This window comes from Tympanuchus pallidicinctus, unplaced genomic scaffold (genome assembly GCF_026119805.1).
Source record: "Tympanuchus pallidicinctus isolate F22 unplaced genomic scaffold, pur_lepc_1.0 scaffold30, whole genome shotgun sequence".
Classification (NCBI taxonomy): domain Eukaryota; kingdom Metazoa; phylum Chordata; class Aves; order Galliformes; family Phasianidae; genus Tympanuchus; species Tympanuchus pallidicinctus.
In genome coordinates this window covers 5,055,359-5,077,040 of record NW_026294748.1, presented here as the reverse complement: position 1 = coordinate 5,077,040, position 21,682 = coordinate 5,055,359, and the positions used below count along the sequence as shown (strand labels likewise).

Here is a 21,682-nt window from a genome sequence, read left to right as displayed (position 1 = left end):
CCCACTGGTGTCACTTCACGTTTATTTATTGCTACTGAGAGAGGAAGGCATACAGTGTATGACCTGAGATCAACCATTCAAGCACAGCACATCAAGTGATGGATTAGTAGGGCAGGAACAAGGAGTTCAGTTGCTTTCTTTTGACTAACACAGAACAACCTTTCTCATCCTGAGAAATGCTTAAGGCAGAGGTTTGAACATTTGAGAGCATCCGGAAGGACAGGCAAGAAATATTTGACCCATGAAGGCTCACAGTCAGGATTTTAAGTGTTTTGGGAGAGTTACAAACAGGTACCCAGTGTCACAACTGGGATTTTCAGGCATGTGATGTACCCAAATCTCACAGGCAAACTGGGTGGTGAAGCTGTATTTCTCCAGGCACTTTGTTGCAGTCATCTTCAGGCAAGAAAGCAGAGCACACCCTCCTGCAATGTGTGCTCATTTCACACCTATTGGTTTGGCTACAGACAGTGCTGCACCAGTCATGGGGGAATCCAGTGCTCATCCCTATCGGGACTCAGCAACAGGCTTAAGGTAAAGCATTATCTGAATTTACTATGCAATGCAATGACAAAGCAACTGCTTTTGTTTTGCAAACTCTTCCTTAAACAACAAAGGCAGCAAATGCTATGTTAAGAAAGGTGAGGAAGAGATTCTGCCTTGGGTAGGATCCAGCGTGGATGTTCCACATAGATCTATCCCAATCTCTTATGTATATATATAATACAGATAGATGCACACATACACAATTATACATTTTGTGTGCCAGAATTTGGCCCTCAGAGCCCCATCTGCTTAAAGAATTGTAGCTTTTCACGGGCAGAAATTTCACAGCACTTCCACAGTAACTGTTCTCGAGGTGTTTGAGCCTCAATCACACAAGACAAAGCTATTATACATTAAAGAACAAGCCTTTAAGAAGGGGAAAAAAGGAAAAAAAAACCAACAAAACAATCATACAAAAGATTTCTGAATGCTTGACTCAAAAATCCTACTGCAAGCAGTTGTGGTTTCCAATAAGGACTCTCACAGGCAGACTGAATCAGCAAACAGCACTTAAGACATTAGAGTCTGAGTAAGACATTTGCTTCTGTGAACATATATTCCACTCTTCTCTCCCCACAAACCACCCAGGATGGGGAGTCCTGACTGTTCTTCCTATCGGATCTCATTTTTTCCTGGCACTCTCCCTGTTGCCCTGAAGCACTTATTACTGCAACCACACTACCAGCCCCGGGATGCTGGATGAGGTTGCCTTCAGGGTTTTGCAAAACTGTTCTTCAGACAGGAGATAGCGAGCTGGAATCTTGTGCAAGGCAGAGCAGGGAGATACGAGTGGCAGATATTTGTGTAAATGCCTTCATGCACTGCATCAGAGACCTTATTCTATCAATCAAAATGAATACAGCACAGACAGCAACGGCTGCTGCAAACAAACAACAGGAATAGTGCAAAGAAATGTGCATCCCATGCAAGAACATGGACTTGCTCAACCTACTGCCAGCACGAGGTCTGCAAATGTGAGCAGAAACATGGAGAAAAGCCACGCTGGGACTGAGAGCTCATTGCCCTGAGACCAGCTGGATGCAGATGCAGCAGCATCCCTGCACAGGACGTGGGTACGATGCCATGGGAAACACCCAGCAGTGACACAGGGAGCTGAGAGCGCAGTGTGGCACTCGGTCTTTGTGTCACGGACCATCATCAGACTTTTGCTCATCCCTCTGGAAGTCAGCAAGGGCTGCAAACACTGTCCAAGAGCCTTCACAGTGCACAGATACAGCACGACCTCATGCAGGCCTCAGCCACGCACTGCACTCCCAATAGGGCTGCAGTTACTGCTGCAGCTGCTGCCCATGGAGCTCAGCATGCACACAGCACAGCCCTCACACCACCCATCCAACTGGCTCATGCTTGTCTATTTCCAGCAGGAAAAACCATCCCTAACGTTCCTTGAAGATGTTCTCCTTCCCAGCAAAAATGCAGGTGGCACACAGTGTGCAAACTGGGAAAACACAAACTCAACGCAGGGCTCCTTCTCCCAGAAAAGCATTTCTAAACTGTTTCTAAGGCTCTTTCTTTTTTCCCACTCACCCATTCCTTCTTCCATCACAGAAATACATTTATATTTGTTTTAATGGCAGCAACCAGTCAGCAGCAGGAACTGCACACTTCCTGAAAGCAATCCTGTACAAATCAGCTAAACAGTGCAATTTTCCTCAAGAAAAGGAAGATCCACCTTGGCTGTTCTAAAAACCAAAGCAAAACAAAGGAAACCCATTAGCAGATCTCTCAAACACAACTAACAACACTGCCTTAGCCATTTGCTAATCTTCATGGTTAAATGTGTTCAAAGGAATCAGAAGAATCCCACCTTTCCACTTCTCAAACCCACGTGGAACAGCTCTCCATGTATTTCCACTTCTTAAGAGCTAATAACCTGGATTCATTTCCTAAGATCTCTAAGCAGAAGAAAAGCTGAGAATGGCCTTTCAGAACCCCCTGCAGCCCACACAAAGCCTGTATTTCACAAACTGACTTCACACATCTCCATTTTTTAAAACTTTATCCGTGAAGGTTTTGTAAAGCAGTCATCAAACAATCAAAAATGCTCTGGCTGTGCACCACATGGAGGTGGGTATGAGTCCTGTCCATGGAGGTGTACAAGAAACGTTTAGATGTTGTTCTGAGGGATGTGGTTTAGTGGGAAATACTGGTGATAAGTGGACGGTTGGACTGGATGATCTTGGAGATCTTTTCCAACCTTGGTCAGTCTGTGAATCTTTATTTTCTGCTTTTGCAAAGCAGCTATTTTAAAGCTTTTAAATGCATATGGATATAACTCTAATTAGCAGAACCACTTTTCTCTGTGTCCATCTGAGAAATCAAGGAGACTTTTGCAAGCTGCTGCAGTAGGCTGGACACCAATACTAGTAGTACATCCAAAGGGCAAGCAAAGTGAAATTTGTTTTATAGGCTTTTTTCCCCCTCCTCAATATTTTTGGCCTGATACAAAGGCATCCTGCCAAAACCTCTCTCTGCTGCACTATCATTCCATGAGCTATTTCACACTTCCCATTTAATTCCAATGTGGAGCCAAACCCATCCAGACGCCACTGATATCCATTGCGTGACAGAATGGAATCTTTCCCTGGACATTAGGGGAGGCCACGAGATGTCAGGGGTGAAGTATCTCCACAGCAGAAATGATACTCAGCTGCACAGCTCCTTTCATGCCTATCCTTTCATTGAATCCAGATGCCATGAGTTTCTCAGCTTCGCAAGGATCTGAGAGACAGGCACAGACTGACACGAGATGAATCACAAACTTGGGGCGTGGAGACATTCGAGATGGTCAGAAGGATTCCTAAATGCAAAGGTGACTGGTTCTGTGCCCATCCTTTAAAGTGATGAGGCCAACTCCCAGTGCTTTCATTTTAGTTTTGTAGAACATTGAAAAAGAAAGCAACAGCTCAGCAGCTGGGCACGACTCACAGCCTCTGGATCTATTGGGCAGCAGCTCTGTTCAGCATGGCTGCAAACTGCATCTCCCATGTGCAAGGCGCAGACCCACCATGCTGTCCCCAGAGAAATCAGCTCTCTGAATAACATTCTGAGACATCCCCACAAAGCATCCGAGGGCTGACAGCAATTCAGACAAACTGCAGGACAGCTGGGCTCAGTCTGGACAAACCTTGCATGCAATTCACTGCTACTTGCAGCTCCCAGGGCTTGCTCCTCTTCTCACATATCCTGCAGGTCCTACAGACCCTTGAGGATATCTGAAGTCTTCAGATTCCTTAAATCCCTTGAAAAATCTCACTGGAAGTCACTGGACTCTGCCCCACGCAATCCAGTGCAGGCTGCACACACATCCCTATTCTGTACGCTTTGTTTTAGTACCCAAGAAAGGTCAGCAGAACCACATAAAGAGCTTTAGAGAGAGACTCCACGGTGATTGCCATTAACGTTCAGTACAAATTGCTGAGATGGATGCTCAAGAAGTGCTGAGATGAATCATAAAAAGAACTGCTATGCTGAGACCAGGAAAATGCCAAACACAGGCATTAATTCTCAATGGAACTTGCCAATGCAACTGGACTCCCACAGACAACCATTTCATTCAGTCTATTAAAACATGATAGCCTATTACACAGCGTTTTACAAAGTCCCCATCCCTGTTCTATCAGATAGGCACAAAGCAACAGATCCATTTGTGCACAGCACTCTGATTCTGCTGCAGCAGAGGTGTCACTGCTGGGGGTGGATCTGCCCCACGGCTCACAGCAGCCTCACCACCAGCACCAGCCACTGCCTTGCACATGGATTTCCTCCCCTTGCATCCCTGCTGTGCTCCCTTCAGCTGCTGGGCACACACACACAGACACAACTGAAGCATGCATGCTTGTGGCCCTGGGTCATGCTGTGCAGCTCTGCACAAACTGGGGCTGGGATTATTTGCCCAAGGGATTTGTTTCCTTAAGACTAGCTGGTCACAGCACTACAGACAGCATCCTTCTGAGGGCTGAGCTGGAGGGAAGTGGAGAAAAACCCACACGTGCTGCAGGGAAGTGCCACATCAAAACATTACAAGGCTGGGTTACTAAACACGGGCTGCAAAACGATGCGGGGGAGAGAAAACACAGCATTTACCTGGCAAGAGATCTGGACAAGGTAGACAAGTTCCTTGGATTCACAGCCGTTCCTCATCACTTCGCTCTGTTCTTCTGGGAGCGAAAGCTGCAAGGGAATGGGGAGAGGGTGGGAAGAGAGAGAGAAAGAGCAGGTCAGTGAGCAGGGCTGAGCCAGCCATGGGACAACGCACACAGCACTGCAGTCACATCAGCTCGCTCCAAGACACTCTCAGTCTCAGGGAAGCGGGGAGCAGAGCCTGTCTGCAGTCATCAGATAGGAAATATTCAGCATTCATGCCTTGCACAGACCCTCTGATGCCATTGGATTCCGGCATCTCACCTGATAGCTTAAAAATAAAAAACATGGTTCAAAAATAAAGCAATCATAGGAAGGCAAAGCGTTCAAGGCAGGGATTAAAGGTCTGGCTTAGAAGTCTGCAAATTAATTGTTCCCTGAAAATATCTCCATAATTATTCACACGTCAGACAACAGAGATCCTCTCCAGTTTCATCCATCCCTTCTCCAGAAAACCCATGAGATATCCCCTTCAACCACTCTTGGCCTTTTCCCATTCCACCTTCTTAGCAAACTCTTTTCTTGGCTTCCTGACACTGTTTTGGTCCCACTGATTCCTTCCTCCTTCAGAGCAAACTTTCATCTCAAAAGCTTTTCAATGAGAACTTCACAATGTTGACACATTCCCACATTCTCATGAAGGTGGTGCGCAGTAGAGCCCTGCAGATCAACCCAAATTCAGGGGTCTTTAACACGGTGAGCTTAATTACACCCAAAAACTGCATTCTAGAAAGAGACGTACCTGTAAGTTGGACTTTTCTGTGTGTTGCATGCTGCCATGAATGTGATAACAATAACTTATTTCTTCACTGGGGTTCCCCATCACTTTATCATTTACTGTCAAATTTCGTATTTGAAGTGCTACTACATTTTCAAACCAAACATGCAGTTAAAGGAAAGCCAATGGCAATATTTTCCATGTCTGTCAGGTTCCATGGAGCTACAGGTCAATCAAAAGCAGGTTTCCTACTCAAGAAGAAAAGTTTCCATCCCTTAACGTGCCCTGTGCTTATTTAGGGTCCGTGCACCCACTCCATCTGCCCACGATGGAATTCCAGGCCCTGCCTCCTTACAGCACATCCCTGCAGCTCTGTGGACAGGACAGCCAGCAGCCCAGCCACGAAGTCACAGCACACACCTGAAGCAGCCCCCTGACATGCACAAGACCCAGTTCTGTACAATGTGAGACAGGGTAGGAAAAGTCACAGTTCCGTTAAGACAAAGGTGGAATTGCATCACCTTTCCTCTCACACACACTGTAACATGCACCCATTGGGATTCATGTCGAGCCAAGTCTGTACACGACCTCTCCAGAAATAGAAAGTGAATCATCTGTAGGCGTGAAGTCCCTGTGTGTAGGAGGGCTGAGTTACAGCAAACTGAGATCGCTTTTCATTTGAAAGAGCAGAGCTACCTGAGGATTAAGCTGCTGATTTATACTCACTGCCTTCACACCCACGTAGCTTGCTTTCATTTTAGGGCTTCTCAGTGTCCCCTTAGACAAACTCCTGGTCTATGTGTGTTAAAGCAGAGGTTGAAGCAACTCCTGAGAGGGCCCACGAGCAGTGCAGCAGTGTCTAACTTTTGTTTTGCTTTGTTAATAGATATCCATTAATACTGCTCCAAGGCAACTGAGATCAATATATCTTCCAAACAAAACACCCTACAGAGTACAAGTGCGTTAGGTCTGCTCTGGTTTATGTGGCTAAAGACAAGCCTGTGGGTCTCTGCTCTGCACATACTGACATACCAAACCCTGGAGCAGGTGTGGAATTTCTCCTCCTCCTCCTGCATTACATGACATTAAATCACTGCATGCCACTGACCAAAAAGAGCTGCAGTGGTACTGAATGCAACCAACAACTGCCCAGCAATGAGTAATGAAAACAGACCAAACAGCAGCAGAGATTTCCAAGAACAGGAAACCAGTCCTAGAAGCAAACACGATCTCACTGAACCCATCCACTCCAATGGCAACAATTTCAAAGTGGTAACTTGGAAGACAAAATGAAGTTACATACCTTGTTGGTACACAGTTCTGCCAGGAAAGAGCAGCACTTCCTCACTTTACTGATAACATTTACAGACAGGGCTTAGAAATGCTGCTGGTTCCTGTGGTCTCCTCACCACCAGAGAAAAAGCAGCTCATCTCCAGTAAGCTAGCAGCTAAGGCAGTGATTACAGGAGTCCCCTGCAGAGTGATTTACTGATTTACTGGTCATTCCTCTTGCAGAGATAAACAACAACACTGGAGGGAAAGCTGGTTATGATATGGCACGCGCACGAGTCTTACTCAAAAGCACGGTAGCTCCGCAAGTCTATGTGTGTGCAGAATGAGGTTAGCAAGGAACAAAACAAATGCTCTCAAGCTGTCCTCTCCAAAGTGGCTTTGGAAGCTCCTTCTGCTCTCACTCCAAGAATAATCCTCGCATCAAACTCTGGCAGGTCTGAGCTTGGAGCAAAGCAGCAGGCGCTTTAGAGTCTCATTTGTTTGACTGGAGCTGCACAGGGTCAGCCCTACTGTGATCCTGTCTGCATGGCATGTGGATCCCAGAGCTTGAGCAGCAGGTGCATCTGCTGACATGTCGCTTCTTTGGGTCTACGTGCAGGAAATGCAGCGCATCCATTACTGCCACAACACCTGCTGTGCAGCGATGGGCAAACTGCACCTACCTGTGCAGGATACAACACAAACGCATGTTCTCATCGTGTGAAAAATGCCTTTCACAGCCAACTAAAATAATTAGAAACGTAAAATGAACACACAACTGCCCTCTCTAGACTCAGAAAAACTGCAAGGCTTCATAACATTACAATTCAATTTGCTTGGAGGGATCAGGCTGGGTGCAGCCTCACTGGGTGCTGGAGGCATCCAGCTGTGCTGAGCAGCACCGGGTGCAGTGCTGCAGGAGGGAGGGGGTCAGTGAGCTGCCAGGAATGGGGCTGAGCTGCCCACACGGCCACGGGTGAGTAAAGCCTCCACAGGGTTCAACTCAAACACAGCACACATCTGTAGGAACAGCGAGATGGCAGAACGATGAAGAAGTGTTTTTTGCCAGGAGCCTTAAGTCAGTGGAAAGGCTGACGCTCTCCCTGGCAGAGGATGTGTCATTGTTCCAAGGAAACCTGGTCATCTTCTTATGCTTTTCCAAGATGGAATTTAAGGTTAATTCCTTGGCTGAAGCAGCCAGGCACACGCAGCTGAAACTTCTGCTGCTCAAACTCAGCCATAGCAAAAGCTCATTAAGTTTCCAAAGCGCTGTTACATCTGATTTGTTCTGACAATAGCAGCAATGCACTTCTTTGCTTTCTAAACCACTGCTTCCAATATCTCCCCGATGTCTGTCCTCTCGTTAATTAACGATCATTGTGCAATTTAGCAAATCAGATGAGGAAAAAACCACAGGACAAATGCCAACTTTATGCAATGCTTTAGGAAGTATGAATTGGATGAAAGCTGTGTCTGATGGTCAAAAGCAAGAAATCTGATGTTAATTTTCCAGTGAAATATTTCCCTGTTCTATTAACAAGAGTAAATAAATAACTGTATGGCCCAAATATCCTGAGGATGCATTCATATCATCAAATTTAGAGGTGCAGAAGAAAAACCTTTTATTAGCTGTTCAGCTGCAGCCTCCAAGCGCACGGCGCCTTCAGTGCCCTTCAAAGCACCCTGCTGATCACACACTTCACCTTCTCTCTGCTGGATCCGTTCCTTGCTTTGGGTTCTCCTGTAAGGAGGACCCTTCAAAACCTCTTTATATATATATATCCAAAGTCATTATTTTATTGCATTTGAAATTCTACAAGGGCAAATCTTTCTGCACAGTGAATCATGTTCCAGCTAACCCCCCTGACAGTCAAAATGTGTTTACCTGTGGTCTTCTTCCCCCTTTCCAGAATTTATCTTGCTAAATGTACTCATTTGACTCCCACACTATTCCCCATCTTCTGCTTTATCCCTTTCGCGCTGAGCTGTGGCCCCAGAGCAGAACTTCCAGCACAGCAGCTTTACCCAAGCACAAATATTCGGAAGTGAGGATGAAAGTAAAGCCAAGAGAGCAACATTCACAAAGTATTTCTATATCTGAAGCTCCATTTATTGGCTGCTCTTTAAAACCAGCCCCTTTGAAATCTCCAAAGTGGCACCTGAGAGCAGCAGAAATCAAACAGAGCTCAAAGAAAGGCATCTCCTGCCATGGCCCTTGATGACTGCTCTGTGCTGGCAGCGCTGTGACAGCACTGCTCACTGCACACCTCGTGTGCACGGGATGCTGTGTGCTCACTGCAGGCAAGCAACAAGTTTTCATGTCAGTTTTGTAAAGCTCGTGTGATAGGATAGGGTATAAACATCACCTAGATTAATGCTGGAGGTTTGCTAACATTGGCATTGAGGTGCACTGAGGAATGCAGATTGGTGTTTGTATGTGGAATTCAGCTCGGCTGCTCCTCTGCAGTAAAGAGGCAAACGGATCCCAGGGAGACAGCCTATTTTTTCCACATGGGCTGCACAGAGTACAAAAGAAAACATCACTGTTCCAAGGAGGTCACAAGAGATAAAGGTGAAATTAAACGCTGGCTTAAATTCTCCTCCTTGCAGAAACAAGTTCCCATGAGCTCACAGGTGTGCTCAGAAAGCCTAACTTTAATAAGAACAAGCATTAAGTCAATTTGAAAGGTTACAGGAAGCGTGTTTTGCCCATAGTAACGTAGAGAACTATTTTAAGTTTGCCAATTACATGAGAGATGCTTCCTTCCTACAGCAGCATGATTATTCAGCAGTCAGCATCCCTTCAGCTGAGCATCACTGCATGGAGCAACAAACCCTGCCAGGGCTTTAGGCAGGTGCTCACCCATAGCAGCACCCTCAGCTGCTTTAAACATTCCAGAGGTCAGAATAAGGCTCCATGTGTGCCTTACGGGCACCACAGCAGGTTTCTTTTGGGGTTATTTTGTTATTTTGCTTTCAGTATAAGCTCCCAGAGGCAATGCCTGCATGCTGTGCAGTTCTGTCCATCTGAGAGACTGAATCCCTTCAGCTTCTCCACAAATCAAAACTGCTGGGGAGGAGGACTTTAAAGGCAGAGGAAAGGATGCAGGGATCCATGCACACGGAGCTTCTCCACCCACCTAAGCAGCCATTGCAGGTGGTGAGCAAATAGCATCCCTGTAAGGCAGCAAAGAGCAGCATCTCCTGAGAAGTAATCAGCTCTGGATTTGGCACCTCAGAGGCTGACTCCAGTACGTAATGCTGGAGAAAGGTCACCCAGGCTGTTTGCACACCGCTGCTCACAGATTTCTGCTCATGTTGTGCCTTTAGAGCAGGAAGCTGCATTTGCTCAGGCAGAGCAGAGAACAGCCCCAATAGATGGCAGTCAGAAAGCACGGCGCCTACGTGCCAGCAGCAGCCAGCTCCAGAAATTCAACAACTGCTTTTAGCACTGACTGAAGTTATCAGCATCAGGCTGACGGGTGTTGATTTGCATTATGTTGCTCTAGCTGAGAATGAAGAATTTGTTTTCTTGGTGATGTAACCACCTTGGGTTACTGCACGTGGCTCACTGGGTGCTTGTGTGTATGCACATCCAGAAGCACGCCTTGTCAGAAAGGATTTGCAAAGCTGCAGCAGTCCACAGCACAGGGGATGTAGCACTCGTGTACATGCCAGCAGAGACTCCTCTGCAAACACAGCAGCCTCAGTCTCCATGTTTTTAAGTTCTTTTTAAGGATCGGTGCAAGACATTCAACCCTGAATATCACAGGTAATGTGTTAGACAAAAAGAATAAGTCAGATTAAGAAATACTAAAGCACTATGCCAGTAATAGAAAGTAAATGTGAAAACAGGGGGAAAAAAACTTGTCCTGAGCCTGTTGCTCACAGCAAGAGCGATGGAAGGCAATTCCTGGCCACTTCCACATGGTTCTGGAGAGGTGGTGTCATCCATGCCTGCTGCTGTAATGCTGCTCTCAGACACAAAGCACAGCAGGATCCAGTTTGTAGTTCTGTGAAGAAGAATTCAAGCCTAACCTTGATGGATTTCAACTCTGACTGCAGTTAGAAATGCACGACTTCAAAAGACTTCACCCTAAGTCCCTGATCCAAGGTTCAGCTGCCAATGCAGGCAGCTTAATTCTATGCTGCCAGAGTTTGTTGTTTTAATTCTTAAGCCAAATATATTTGATGCCTAAGCTTGTTGAGACACACAGTCCCACAGAGCTGTATCAGAATTACTTTGCCCAGATTTTCCTGTATCGAGTTGCAAGTGTTTTCTCATGTGGTCTCCCCTGTTTATTTCCTCCAAATGTGTAAGAAGGTCGATCTTCATAACCTATAAAATATTCATAAAAACTTCTTAGATGCAACCATTAGGGATTCCATTAGGCAGAAACAACTTCTTAGGGTCTGAAAAGAGAATGTTTTCATGAAATTAAAGCATCTGCTGTTATTAAAAACAAACTAACAGCCTGCTCCATGCAGCTGCCTGCAGAGAAGTGCAGCACAGCTTTATGGTGCATCAGCCACCCCTCCCAGCTTTGTAACACCAGCAAACACACTGAGGGTGCACTCCATCCCTTTGTCCAGATCACTATAAAGACGTTGAACAACTCCAGACCCAGCACAGACCCTGGGGAACACCAACCATCCTTCCTACCAATGCAGAGATGCTAAAATATGATTGAGGTCCATATGAAATTGCAGAAGAGATGGGAAAAATACAGGACTGCCACCAGATTGCTTTACAGATTTCTTTCCTAAGTAGATGTGCACTTTTTAGCTTCCATGATGATCTCATTTTCTCCTCTCTTTCTTGTGGGGGAGCTACTTCCAGTGCCTGAGGTTTCAGAAGACAGCATGAAACACGACACTAAGACCAGAGCTTGCCGTGGGTGTGGGGTGGTTGTGCTCTGCCAGGCATCCAGCGGGGCACTGAGTTCCACATGGCAGCCACAAGCCAAGTTCTGGATCCAGGAGCTGTGGCCACAGCTGGTGCATCACTGCCAGAATGTATCAGAGAATACAGATGGGTGCAGGCACTCCTGCTCCTTCTGCAAAGCCACGCTCAGCAGAGCCCGCTAGGTGCTGCTCAGTGCTGTGCCAAGCAGGCTCCTGGTTACAGCAGCCCTGGGATAAACACAGTGTACTCTTAAGCACCAGAGGGTAAATTAATGGAATCTGATGCTGACTCCATCAGCTCCACCAAGAGACAGACCATGGGATAGAACACAAGGGGAAAAGCTAACGCATCTATGATGGAAATCAAAATAGCTATGGCAAGAGCAGCTCATAGAGTAAAGCCTCAGAGATACACATGCATCTGGTTCCAGTAAATACAGAGCCTCTATTATGGCATGCTGTTGATTAAATGCTTGTTTTGTTGCTCAGAGAGCACGGAGCATGCAGCTCCGACAGGCAGAGCAGCACGCTGCCCATGCTGAGCACCAACACCTGCCTGAGCACCACTGGCCAATGCTGCTCTGCAGCCCCACATGGCTCACTGCACAGACACTGGGGAGGGGACACAGGGTGAGGGGAACAAGCAAGAAGGGCAACGTGGCCAGGAGGAAATGAAAATAGTCCTGAGGTACACAAGTCACCTCTTCCAAATTCATTTTCCATAAAACAACGTATCACACAAACAAAACATTTCCATCATTAAAAGCATTTGCAAGGATGCTTTAAATGACTAAGGGCATAGGATCCCACTCATGCTACACTGCTGGTAAAATGTCAATGCAAACACTGGCACAGACACCTCCAGCAACAGGCAGAGAGGGTTGGGTTGGTTTTGATGTAAAGGAGTTTGAGCACAGGTCGGACCAGAGCACATCATACCCTGCACCAGGCATAGTGCTGCCAATCCCTCCTCTCTCTGAACTTCTGAGGTCTGCAGCTGCACATCGTTGGGAGTTCATCCCCCAGAACTCCAGAGCACATGGAGCTGTTTCCTGGCAATTCACAGCTTGCAGAGTGTGAAACACAACAAAGAAAGAAAGAAGGAAAGAAGCAAAAGCCACAACTACACACAGCCGTGTGCTGGAAGGAATCAGCAGGAGAAAGAAACCTGCACAAGTCAACTAGATAGATTCCAAATAATTCATTTAACTCTCTCTGTTCCTGAACTCTGCACACAAGAGGCAGTGCCATGCAAAGAGCAAAGCATTCTGAAAGCAGAATATCCACATCAGCCTCCTTGTCCTGCTCTGCAATACAGGAATAAAGCAGCAACCTTCAGCTTCTTCGACTTACGGCAGCTCTGCAGCTCATGTTACAGTGACACAGATAACTTTATCAACAGCTATTCATGTGTCATGCTAACCACAAGCTCATATGAGAGGTGTCACTCAGCCTGACACCACAAGCAGAAAATAATCCTACATAAAGAGATGCCCTCATCCACATATGCAAATGTGCATGCAATAAGAGGCTCATTGGGCCACGTGCAAAGCAGGGAGCAGATAGGCAGGAAACAGGAAGGGCTTCAAGTCGCAATTCTCCAGCACAAAAGACATGGAGAGCTGATTCAGCACAACGGGAGGTGTTACAACATATCTCAAGTGCTTACAGAGACTTGAGCTTTCCCAAGGAAGGTGCCAGGGTACCTCTCACCATTATTTCACAAGGGCCTCATGCATGCTGCATGCTGATGTGCACTGCCTATGCGGAGTTTGGGACAGCACTGAACTGCCTGTGGTGAGCATATGGAAAATCCAGGAGGCAAATACTGATCCTGTCCAGTTCTGTGGCTATGAATGAGAAAAATAAAACATACCATTCTACAATAAACTCCCTGCTGTAAATTCTTCTGTGCTTGCCATCAACATCACTACGTGTCCCTGCACCTGGTTAAAGATTCACCCACATCTGTGTCCCACACAGCTCCACCTCACTGTCAAACAGAAACACATACAGATGCTTATAGGATTCTTCGTGCAGCTATAAGTTCATAAAAGTGCATCCTCTTAAGCAAAAGATGCAGCTTTATTATCTGAAGATTTTTTTTTTTTAAAGCAGCATCATGAAGGATCAATGGGAAGGAAATACATTATTAAGTATTTTAATTTTTAAATCACAAAGGGAGCATTCTGAGCACTGTTAGCAGCAGTTCGGAGCACATCCAGCACCAAAACATGCAGCACAGTCCTTCATTCACTGCCCCTCATTTCTCTAATTAGTGTGAGAGTCTCTGAAGTTAATATAAATACATCAGAGCAGCCATTCACTTCTGCACAGGTAAGAACCCAGTGCTGGGCTGTCCCAGCCCCATTCCCAGCTATTTTCTCCTCCCTCATCAACACTCCTCTCAGCACAGAGCCTTGCAAAAGGCCATGGGTTAACCTCTGCAAGCAGTGCCACAGCTGGCATGATGCTCATCTTTAACATCTCCAGCATAAGACAGCCCCTGCAAACTACATCTGCTCATTGTGCAAAGAAATCACTGCCCATTAAGCTCATTCCATTCGTTCTTTATTGCCACATTAACATTCAGTGCCATCCTTAAGGCTTTCTCTTTCAGCCGCTTTTATTTTAGCATTGTTATTACACAGCGTCAGCAAACAAAAAGGATCTTATATCAAGCACAGAGATGACTGAAAGGCTGCGTACTACTTACCCCTGCTACAATGATCTATTCTTTCCATGGATATTTCTTCCCCTAGCCAAGGCCTAGCAGTTCCAGGTCTCTCCTCAGTTTCCCAGCAGCTAATTGAAAAAACCTTCCAGGCATCGGCTCTGCACGGCGAGAGCTCCAGGACAGCAAAATCCCATTAAACTCCCCAGTTTGGCTTCCTCCTTCTCTCTTCCTGGTGCTGCTGCTCCTTCAGATGAACGTGCCTATGAATAGCATTTAAGGTCTGCCTCCATAGCCCCGTTAGCCGTATCCACACTGCCCATTTCATGCTCAATTTGCACTGCAGAGAAGTCAGTGGTGTTCCTTTCTCTCCCGCTCGCTGTCTCATTGGAAAGGTCCCACAAGACAAGCCGTGGAGTTTAACAAGAGCCAAGAGAAACAGAGAGGGAGGGAATGCATGCAGGGATTGTGTTCAGGCGCAGCACAGAAGTCTGCTGCTACGGCTCAGAAGGAAAAAAAAAAAAAATGACAGCAAACTGCCATCACATGCCTGAAACACAGCACAGTTTAAGGCACGCCGATTCCTCGTCCCTCTTCCCTTTGCTTTGGTATCAAAATGCGCGGAGCTGAAGCTGCATTAAATCCCTCTCAAGTCCCTGGTGCTGGGCAAGCCCAGATCCAAGCAGGATGTGTGTCCCAGCACAACGGGGCTCTGTTTGCTACATGTATTCTCTAAAGGAAACAAGTATTCCAACGATGAAAAGTTTGCTGTCACAATCTCTCCTATTCAGCTAACAGCTAGAAGCATTCTCTTGTCTGAGGGGTCTGCACTGCGACCAACACCAACAGGATTTCATCAATCAGCACCTGATAAGGAGAGCAGTCCTTTGAGCCTAAAATTTGGGGCTCCCTGTTCAGTGTGTGTGGTCACATCAGCATCCAAAGCACCACCACCATACCATGCAGCACTGCACTTTCAAAGCAATCCTGCTAGCAAACAGGACACGGAGGTGCAGCCACAGAGCAGCACTGATCATGCATGCAGTTCTTATGAAAGCCACTCTGCCTTTACCTGGCATTTCTTTCACCATTGCAGGAAGGAGCACAGTCAGCTCCCTCCTTACATACCAGTACTTTGGAACTCCCTGATTAAAACAGAAATCTGGCAGTTCCTCAGCACAACTTCATGCTCTTACTTCAAGGTCTGACTGGAGACCTGGCCAGATCCTGGCTGACCTCTGCAGCCCAGCCCACAGAAGCAGGCAGGTCACCATGATTGCTTCCAGGAGCCAACAGGAGCTGAGCTGAGCACATCAGCTGCTGTGCTGGGAATGCAGGCAGCTACAGAGGTGGGCTGGCACAGAACTGACAGCAAATTGTCACACAGGCATCCAGCAGTGTTAACGCAGGGGCTCGTTCCATTAACACAGTACTGCAGGAATTTCCCAGAAGTTTGTATTCTAAGTGCAATACTGCAGAGTGATGGATAGATGATAAACAAACTCTCTTCCTGCACACTTTTCTCATTATGTCTCCAATAAGTGAAGTGCATGCAGGAAGATGACAGGGAACTCTCTCACTCCAGCCCTGATCCTTCTACTGCTCCCTGGGTGCAGCTCTCCCAGTTTTCCTCCTGTGCTGCCTGCAGTTGCAATAAATATTAACTCATTTTACATGCCCACCTGCCCATACACTATTTGGAAATATGACCACTTCACTGTGAAGTTTACCAGAAGCTGCTCCTGGCTGCTGTGTTTTCAAGCACAACAAGCTTGCAGAACTGACAAGATTGCTTCTCATACACCTAAACACACAGCACTGTGGTGCACCAAGAAAACACACAGCAGGAAATGAAGGAAGTTGGTGCCTTTCAGTGCTACAGCTGAAGCCACCTCTCCAGCAGCCTCACTCTGTGCAAAGCTGGGTAATCAGCAGCCTTCCAGCTGCCCTTTACCCATCCGAAGGGTGACTCCCAGCTCCCCCCTCACTCCTCTCTGATAGACCAAAAAGTGATTGCTGACACAGAAGTGGTGCCCCAGTGATGTGCAGGCTGGTCTGCCACCAGCACAGAGGTTACAGGATGGGGCAGTAAGGAGGATCTATGGCAAACCAGATCCTGAAATGGCTATCTCCTGCAAAGGGCAGGAAAGGAATTTGGGAACAGGTTAACACGTGCTTTTGCTAGCAGATACGCGGCTTCTGGGAAAGCCACTTTTCCCCTCTCACTGGGCACCTACAACCAGCAAAGCATTCCATCACAGAGAGAGCCTCTGCCTGGCACCAGAAAGGGCAAAAACTCCAACACGAGTTCCCTTAAAACTGGGAGGCCAACCAAAAAGCAAAACCCGGTCTTTCTCCAAAGGAAACCACCTTTAGTCACTCCTTAATTCCCCCTGGTGACTATAATAACAGCAGGCACTTGGACAGAGGCACTCTGATACACCGAGCTCCCATGCCCACTCTGCTGCGATATTGGTTACACCACAGGCTGTGCTCAAAAAGGGAAAAGTAAATATTTTCCACGTTACCATTCAAAGCAAAACCAATTCAATGTAATGATGGGTTTCCATCACCACACTTGGCATTTTGGAAGCACAGGGACTCTGATAGGACGCTGCCATCTTTGGTACATGTTTAAAAAGTGCTCCTGACCTTCCACTCAATCACCAAAAAGCACATTTTTGGAAGTTCGTGGTCAAACATGAAGCGTTCCCAACATTGTGAAGGGCTCCAGTTTTTGTTGCTGTTGTTTTGGGTCTGTGTTGATTAACACATGCAAATGAAGGCATCTGGTGTTACCTCTCTGTTTCCATTTCACACCCTATTAAAGTCTGATTTCACAATTAATTGAAAGCAAAACGGGATTACTCAGAAATTAATCCTCTCTGGCAGCCTGCGCTGCACTGAAGTTTAGTCATCACCTGGGGAGGCACTGATCCTCCTGGCAGTATCTAGAATTAAACATTTTGGGCATCACACAGAGATACCAAAACTGGTGCTGGAAAGGAAGCGCCTGCAAGAAGACCTCTCTTGCTGAACACTTGTTGGGGAACACAAAGGCTTGTTTCTCCTGCACCACACCTATTCACCAGCAGGTCCAAAGAACTGCCAGGTCAGGTCCCAATGCTCCCAGGCTGGTAGGGTGCGGGATCTGAACTCAAGCAGGGATTCATACCCACATTTCACAAGTGGTAACAGTGCTAAGAGCAAACTGGATGAAAAACCTTGGATGTGTTCTAAAGCCCAATCAAGAAGCATATAAAGGACACAAAATCAGCATATGCCAAGAAAAAACACATCCTCAGGCCATCGTATGATTCTATGATGGGCAAATCATCACCGTTTCTCCTGTCCTTCCCCACCCACAACCCTCACCTCGCTCCAACACCACCAAACAATTGTGAAAATGAGATTTTGCACAAATGGCTGCTCGTGGCACTCCAAGTTCATTGCAGCTGATGACAACGGCTGTCCTGAATTTCCAGAGCCAGAGAAGCCTGCATCCCTGTGCACACTAGATGGCATTGCACTACAAAGTATAGCAGGGCTCAGGCCATGATTTGGAAAGCACGAGGAAATTATCTTCCCCATTCAGCCGCAAATGTAAGGCTGGGACAACTAGGGGAGTATTTACAGTGCTGGGACAATGGGGATGGTTCTGCCAGAGGGACGGGCTTGGGGAGAAACAAAAAGCCTCTCAAATTAAAGGAGTTGCCTATTTATTTATTTGTTTAGAAGAAAAAGTGACTTTACCCCAACACAAAGCGCCCTTTCTTCCCCTGCAGAGCACAGCCCCTTGCTGTGGTCACTGCCACCTCCCCCAGCACACAGAGGTGCCCTCCCAGCCACCCTGAGCAGCCACTGCATGGGCCAGGATGCTGCACGAGCCAGGATCTGGGCTGCTTTACAGTTCTCAGCCATCATTTCTAAACAGGCTCACTTTACACGCTGCCAACATGAGTTAAGTGTAGAAACCAACTGGAACCTGTAGTATGTTATTATTTCAGCTTATTGAGAAATGCCTTCACTTATAGTAAAAAGAAAACATTAAAAAGAAGTACATTTATTTATTACAGCTACACAAGGCACATATACTTTTTCTCTTCCTGCAGGTGGCATTTCATAAAACTGCTGACTTTCCAGGAAAGTGCATTAAAATCACAGAGTTAGTTATGACTGCCCCTCCTGCTCTGAGCTCCAGAATCCATTAAGTTCTGTGGGAGGTCAGTGACAGTTTTACTCAGAGTCACCTTCTCCATTTGCTAAAAACAAGCACGTTAGTCCTCTGAGAGAACTGGGAATTGATACAGCCTTGTCACTGCAGGCTATCAGGCTCTTGCTCACTCGCTTTTTCTGTTTCCTCCCTCACTAAATCAATATTAACATTTTCCCCCATTGATAAAAGCCAAAGGCACCAGAAAGAACACCTCATACACCTGAAATGTCCTCAGGAGTTCCAGGGGAGGAGAGGGAACCACAGAGCACAGCCCCCAAACCACCTCTGTGATGGCATGGAGAGCACTGTGCCATCAGAGCTCAATTTGCCTCATCCCACCATCGATCCTTCCTCACCATCACAGCTCCTAAGGATTCCTTCACCTTCCTCAGAGCGTAGATAGGTTTATTCTGTGATTTCTCACCTCTGAGCCACTCAAACAGAGGCAATCACACTGTTTTTAAACACAGAGACCAAATCAAGAGCTGTGCTGTGTAATATCACTTCTTTCACACTTATACAGCGGCAGCAATCAATGAATAAAGAAGCCCAGTTTGCACAAGCACATCCTCCCACTGCAATCCATGGCCTTATGCAAGAAGATGAATAAACGTGGCAGGGTTCTGTGGGTAATAAGCCACCATCAGAACTGCACTAAAAGCTTCAGAAGCAGACTGCAGGCAAAAGCCAACAAGTTTTGCACATCACGTGCACACATCTTTCCAAGCCAGAACCTGCAGGACCAGGCTTGAGACAGAAAAGCAGCAAGGGGGGAAAAATCAGTGTTACTACAACCACATCTGAGAACTCCTTCCCCAGGAAAAGCATTCTTTATTAGCTGGCCGAGTCCCAACTCCTCCTGCTGACTAAAGGAGCAGCAAGTGAAGGAAAATAATCTCCCCTTCTTTGGCAGGAGGAAGCGATAAAAGCTGAGGGGAAACTTAACTTTATTTCCTCCCATGACCCCAGAAGTGGGAAAGATCAACAGCCACTCATCTTTACAAATGAGGCTGCGTGAAACGCAGTGCATTTGGCATTTACTATGCTTCCATCCCCTGGTTTTTCATGAAGGTTGGTCTGAAAACACTGACCACCGAATGCATCTTCGTGTTAACACAGACTGAGCACAGAGCCGGGGGGCTAAAGGTACAGTTTGTTTTGCAGTGGTTGTTTAAGCCTTAATTCGATCACAGCAATTTGCAAGACAAATGCACACTTTATCTTAGCAAAAAGTACAGTACACTGTCCATACCTAAAGTGATTTTGAAAGGGAAAATTAAAAATTAATCCATTTGGTACACAAAGAGTTACGACAGCGCATGGATAATTCTTTGTTAAAAATGGAAATCTTCCCTCTCTCCCTGGTTTGCTTGAAACCATAACAGAAAATTGAAACATTACTTCCTGGGCTGCCTGAAGGAGAGCTGATGAATGACCCAAATTCTTCACCTTCATGACATTAGGAAGGCATGAGAAGTTCCACGAGAGGAAAGCAACACTTGACTCTTGAAAACCAAACAGATAATTTATTTGGGTTTGGTTTTTAATCTAAAACACCCCACACAAACAGAGGGCAGAGAAAATGACCTCACCGAAGGCTTTCGTTCAATTAGAGAAGTTTAACAATCTCTGACAGCACCACTGAAATTCCTCTTATAGCCGGCTCAGAGCTCCACTGCTCAGCTATTCCTAAGCAACCAAAGAGATGACAGATGGATTGAGAAAGTTAAGACACAACAGACTCAGGGGAAAGGGAAGAGAGAAAGCAAGAAAAGGAACACCTATTTTAACATAATTCGAATGTCAGTGTGTGGGGGAATTGTTTCATCTGCATCTTACACTGCACCCAAGCCAAAGCAGGTAGGAAGAAGAACATCACACAAAAATGCTACACAAGCTGACCCAGAAAAACAGCCTCACAAAAAGCTTTTAGAGGGGAAATGAAGCAGAATATTTATTAAGTAAGAGTGAAGAGACCTCAAAGTGCACCTTTGGTTAGTCTGTGTGGACTGATAGCAGACCATGGAATATCCCAGCAGCTGGGAAGAGCCTCCAAGCAGCACAGCTTTAATCACAGGGTAACAAAGGAGAGAATAAATCTCGTGAGCACAAATGCTTTTATCACCTACCCTGCATTATTGTTTGTTGGTCAAGACTTTTAAAGGCAGATATAAAATTTGATTTTGTTTAAGACCCAACAAGGAAGCAGTGCTGGGAAGGTCGTGCTGGTCTCTTCCTTACAAATGGCAGCACAGCTCCGTTTGCTACATAAGAAATAAGTTAGAAGACCAGCACTTACTGAAATTACTGAGGTCAGAGTCAAGACAAGAACTTCACAGTTCAAGTACTGTTCCAGCCCAGCACTGCTTGACCTGACTTCTGATGAGATCACAACCAAAGGTGGCAAAGTTTGGGATGTAATTAGGTAAATTCCTAATTAGCAGGCTTCAAAAATCAGCTGCAATTGCAAGCTACTATCATTTTTTTGTCCCTCTGGGCCTGAATAGTAATTATGGGTAATTAATCTTAAAAATATCTCTCTTCTCATGGAGAGCTCACAGCAGCACAGCAGGCAATGGAGGACGAAGCACCGTAAGGTAAGGGAGAGATGCAGCTTTATCTTGTTAAAAAAGAATGGAGCAATGAGACCTGCTTTTAATTCCAAGTTTACTCTTAAGAGGTTTCTATTTAACTTATTTATGCCAGCTTCCCTTTCTCTAAGGAAGAAGAAATCACGTAGACAAAATTCCCGGCTCTAAATTCCCCAAATTTCCAGCTCTAAAAAGATCTTCTCCCTTTGTTTAAGCTCTACTGAGTTTAAAGTAGCCAGAAAGCGACGGATAAAGGGAGGCTTACCAGAGTTTGAAGAAATGCAGAGCCATGCACCAGGGGAAATAAAAAGCAGCAGAGCTTGGGGTGCATCCAAAGTGCACAACACAGCTCTAGTGGTACTGCTAAAATGCGTTAATAATTCAAAACACGCACACCAGGCTAAGAGCTCCCTTCTTCAAGAAGAGTTTCCAACCCCTATCTAAGTTCTATTGAGCTAGAAAACAAACGTTAAGGCACTGAAACAAACCTTGAGCCACAAGAGAAGATGGTGCATGGAAGGAGACTCTCAATCTGATGCTTCTCAAGCATAAGCACGAGTTTCCCCCACCCAGCAGGCAGCACCTTGTCCTGGTGC

At 46.2% G+C, this 21,682-nt stretch overlaps 1 protein-coding gene across 6 annotated transcripts in view; it reads right to left on the bottom strand.

Moving 5' to 3' along the window:
- ARHGAP32 (Rho GTPase activating protein 32) overlaps nucleotides 1-21,682 on the bottom strand; it is a 175,606-nt gene that overhangs the window by 65,713 nt on the left and 88,211 nt on the right. For all 6 annotated transcript variants that reach the window (XM_052697070.1, XM_052697076.1, XM_052697071.1 and 3 more), the window contains one exon: nucleotides 4,654-4,740. In XM_052697070.1, coding sequence (XP_052553030.1) covers nucleotides 4,654-4,740 — 87 coding nt within the window. The remainder of the gene's footprint in view (nucleotides 1-4,653; nucleotides 4,741-21,682) is intronic.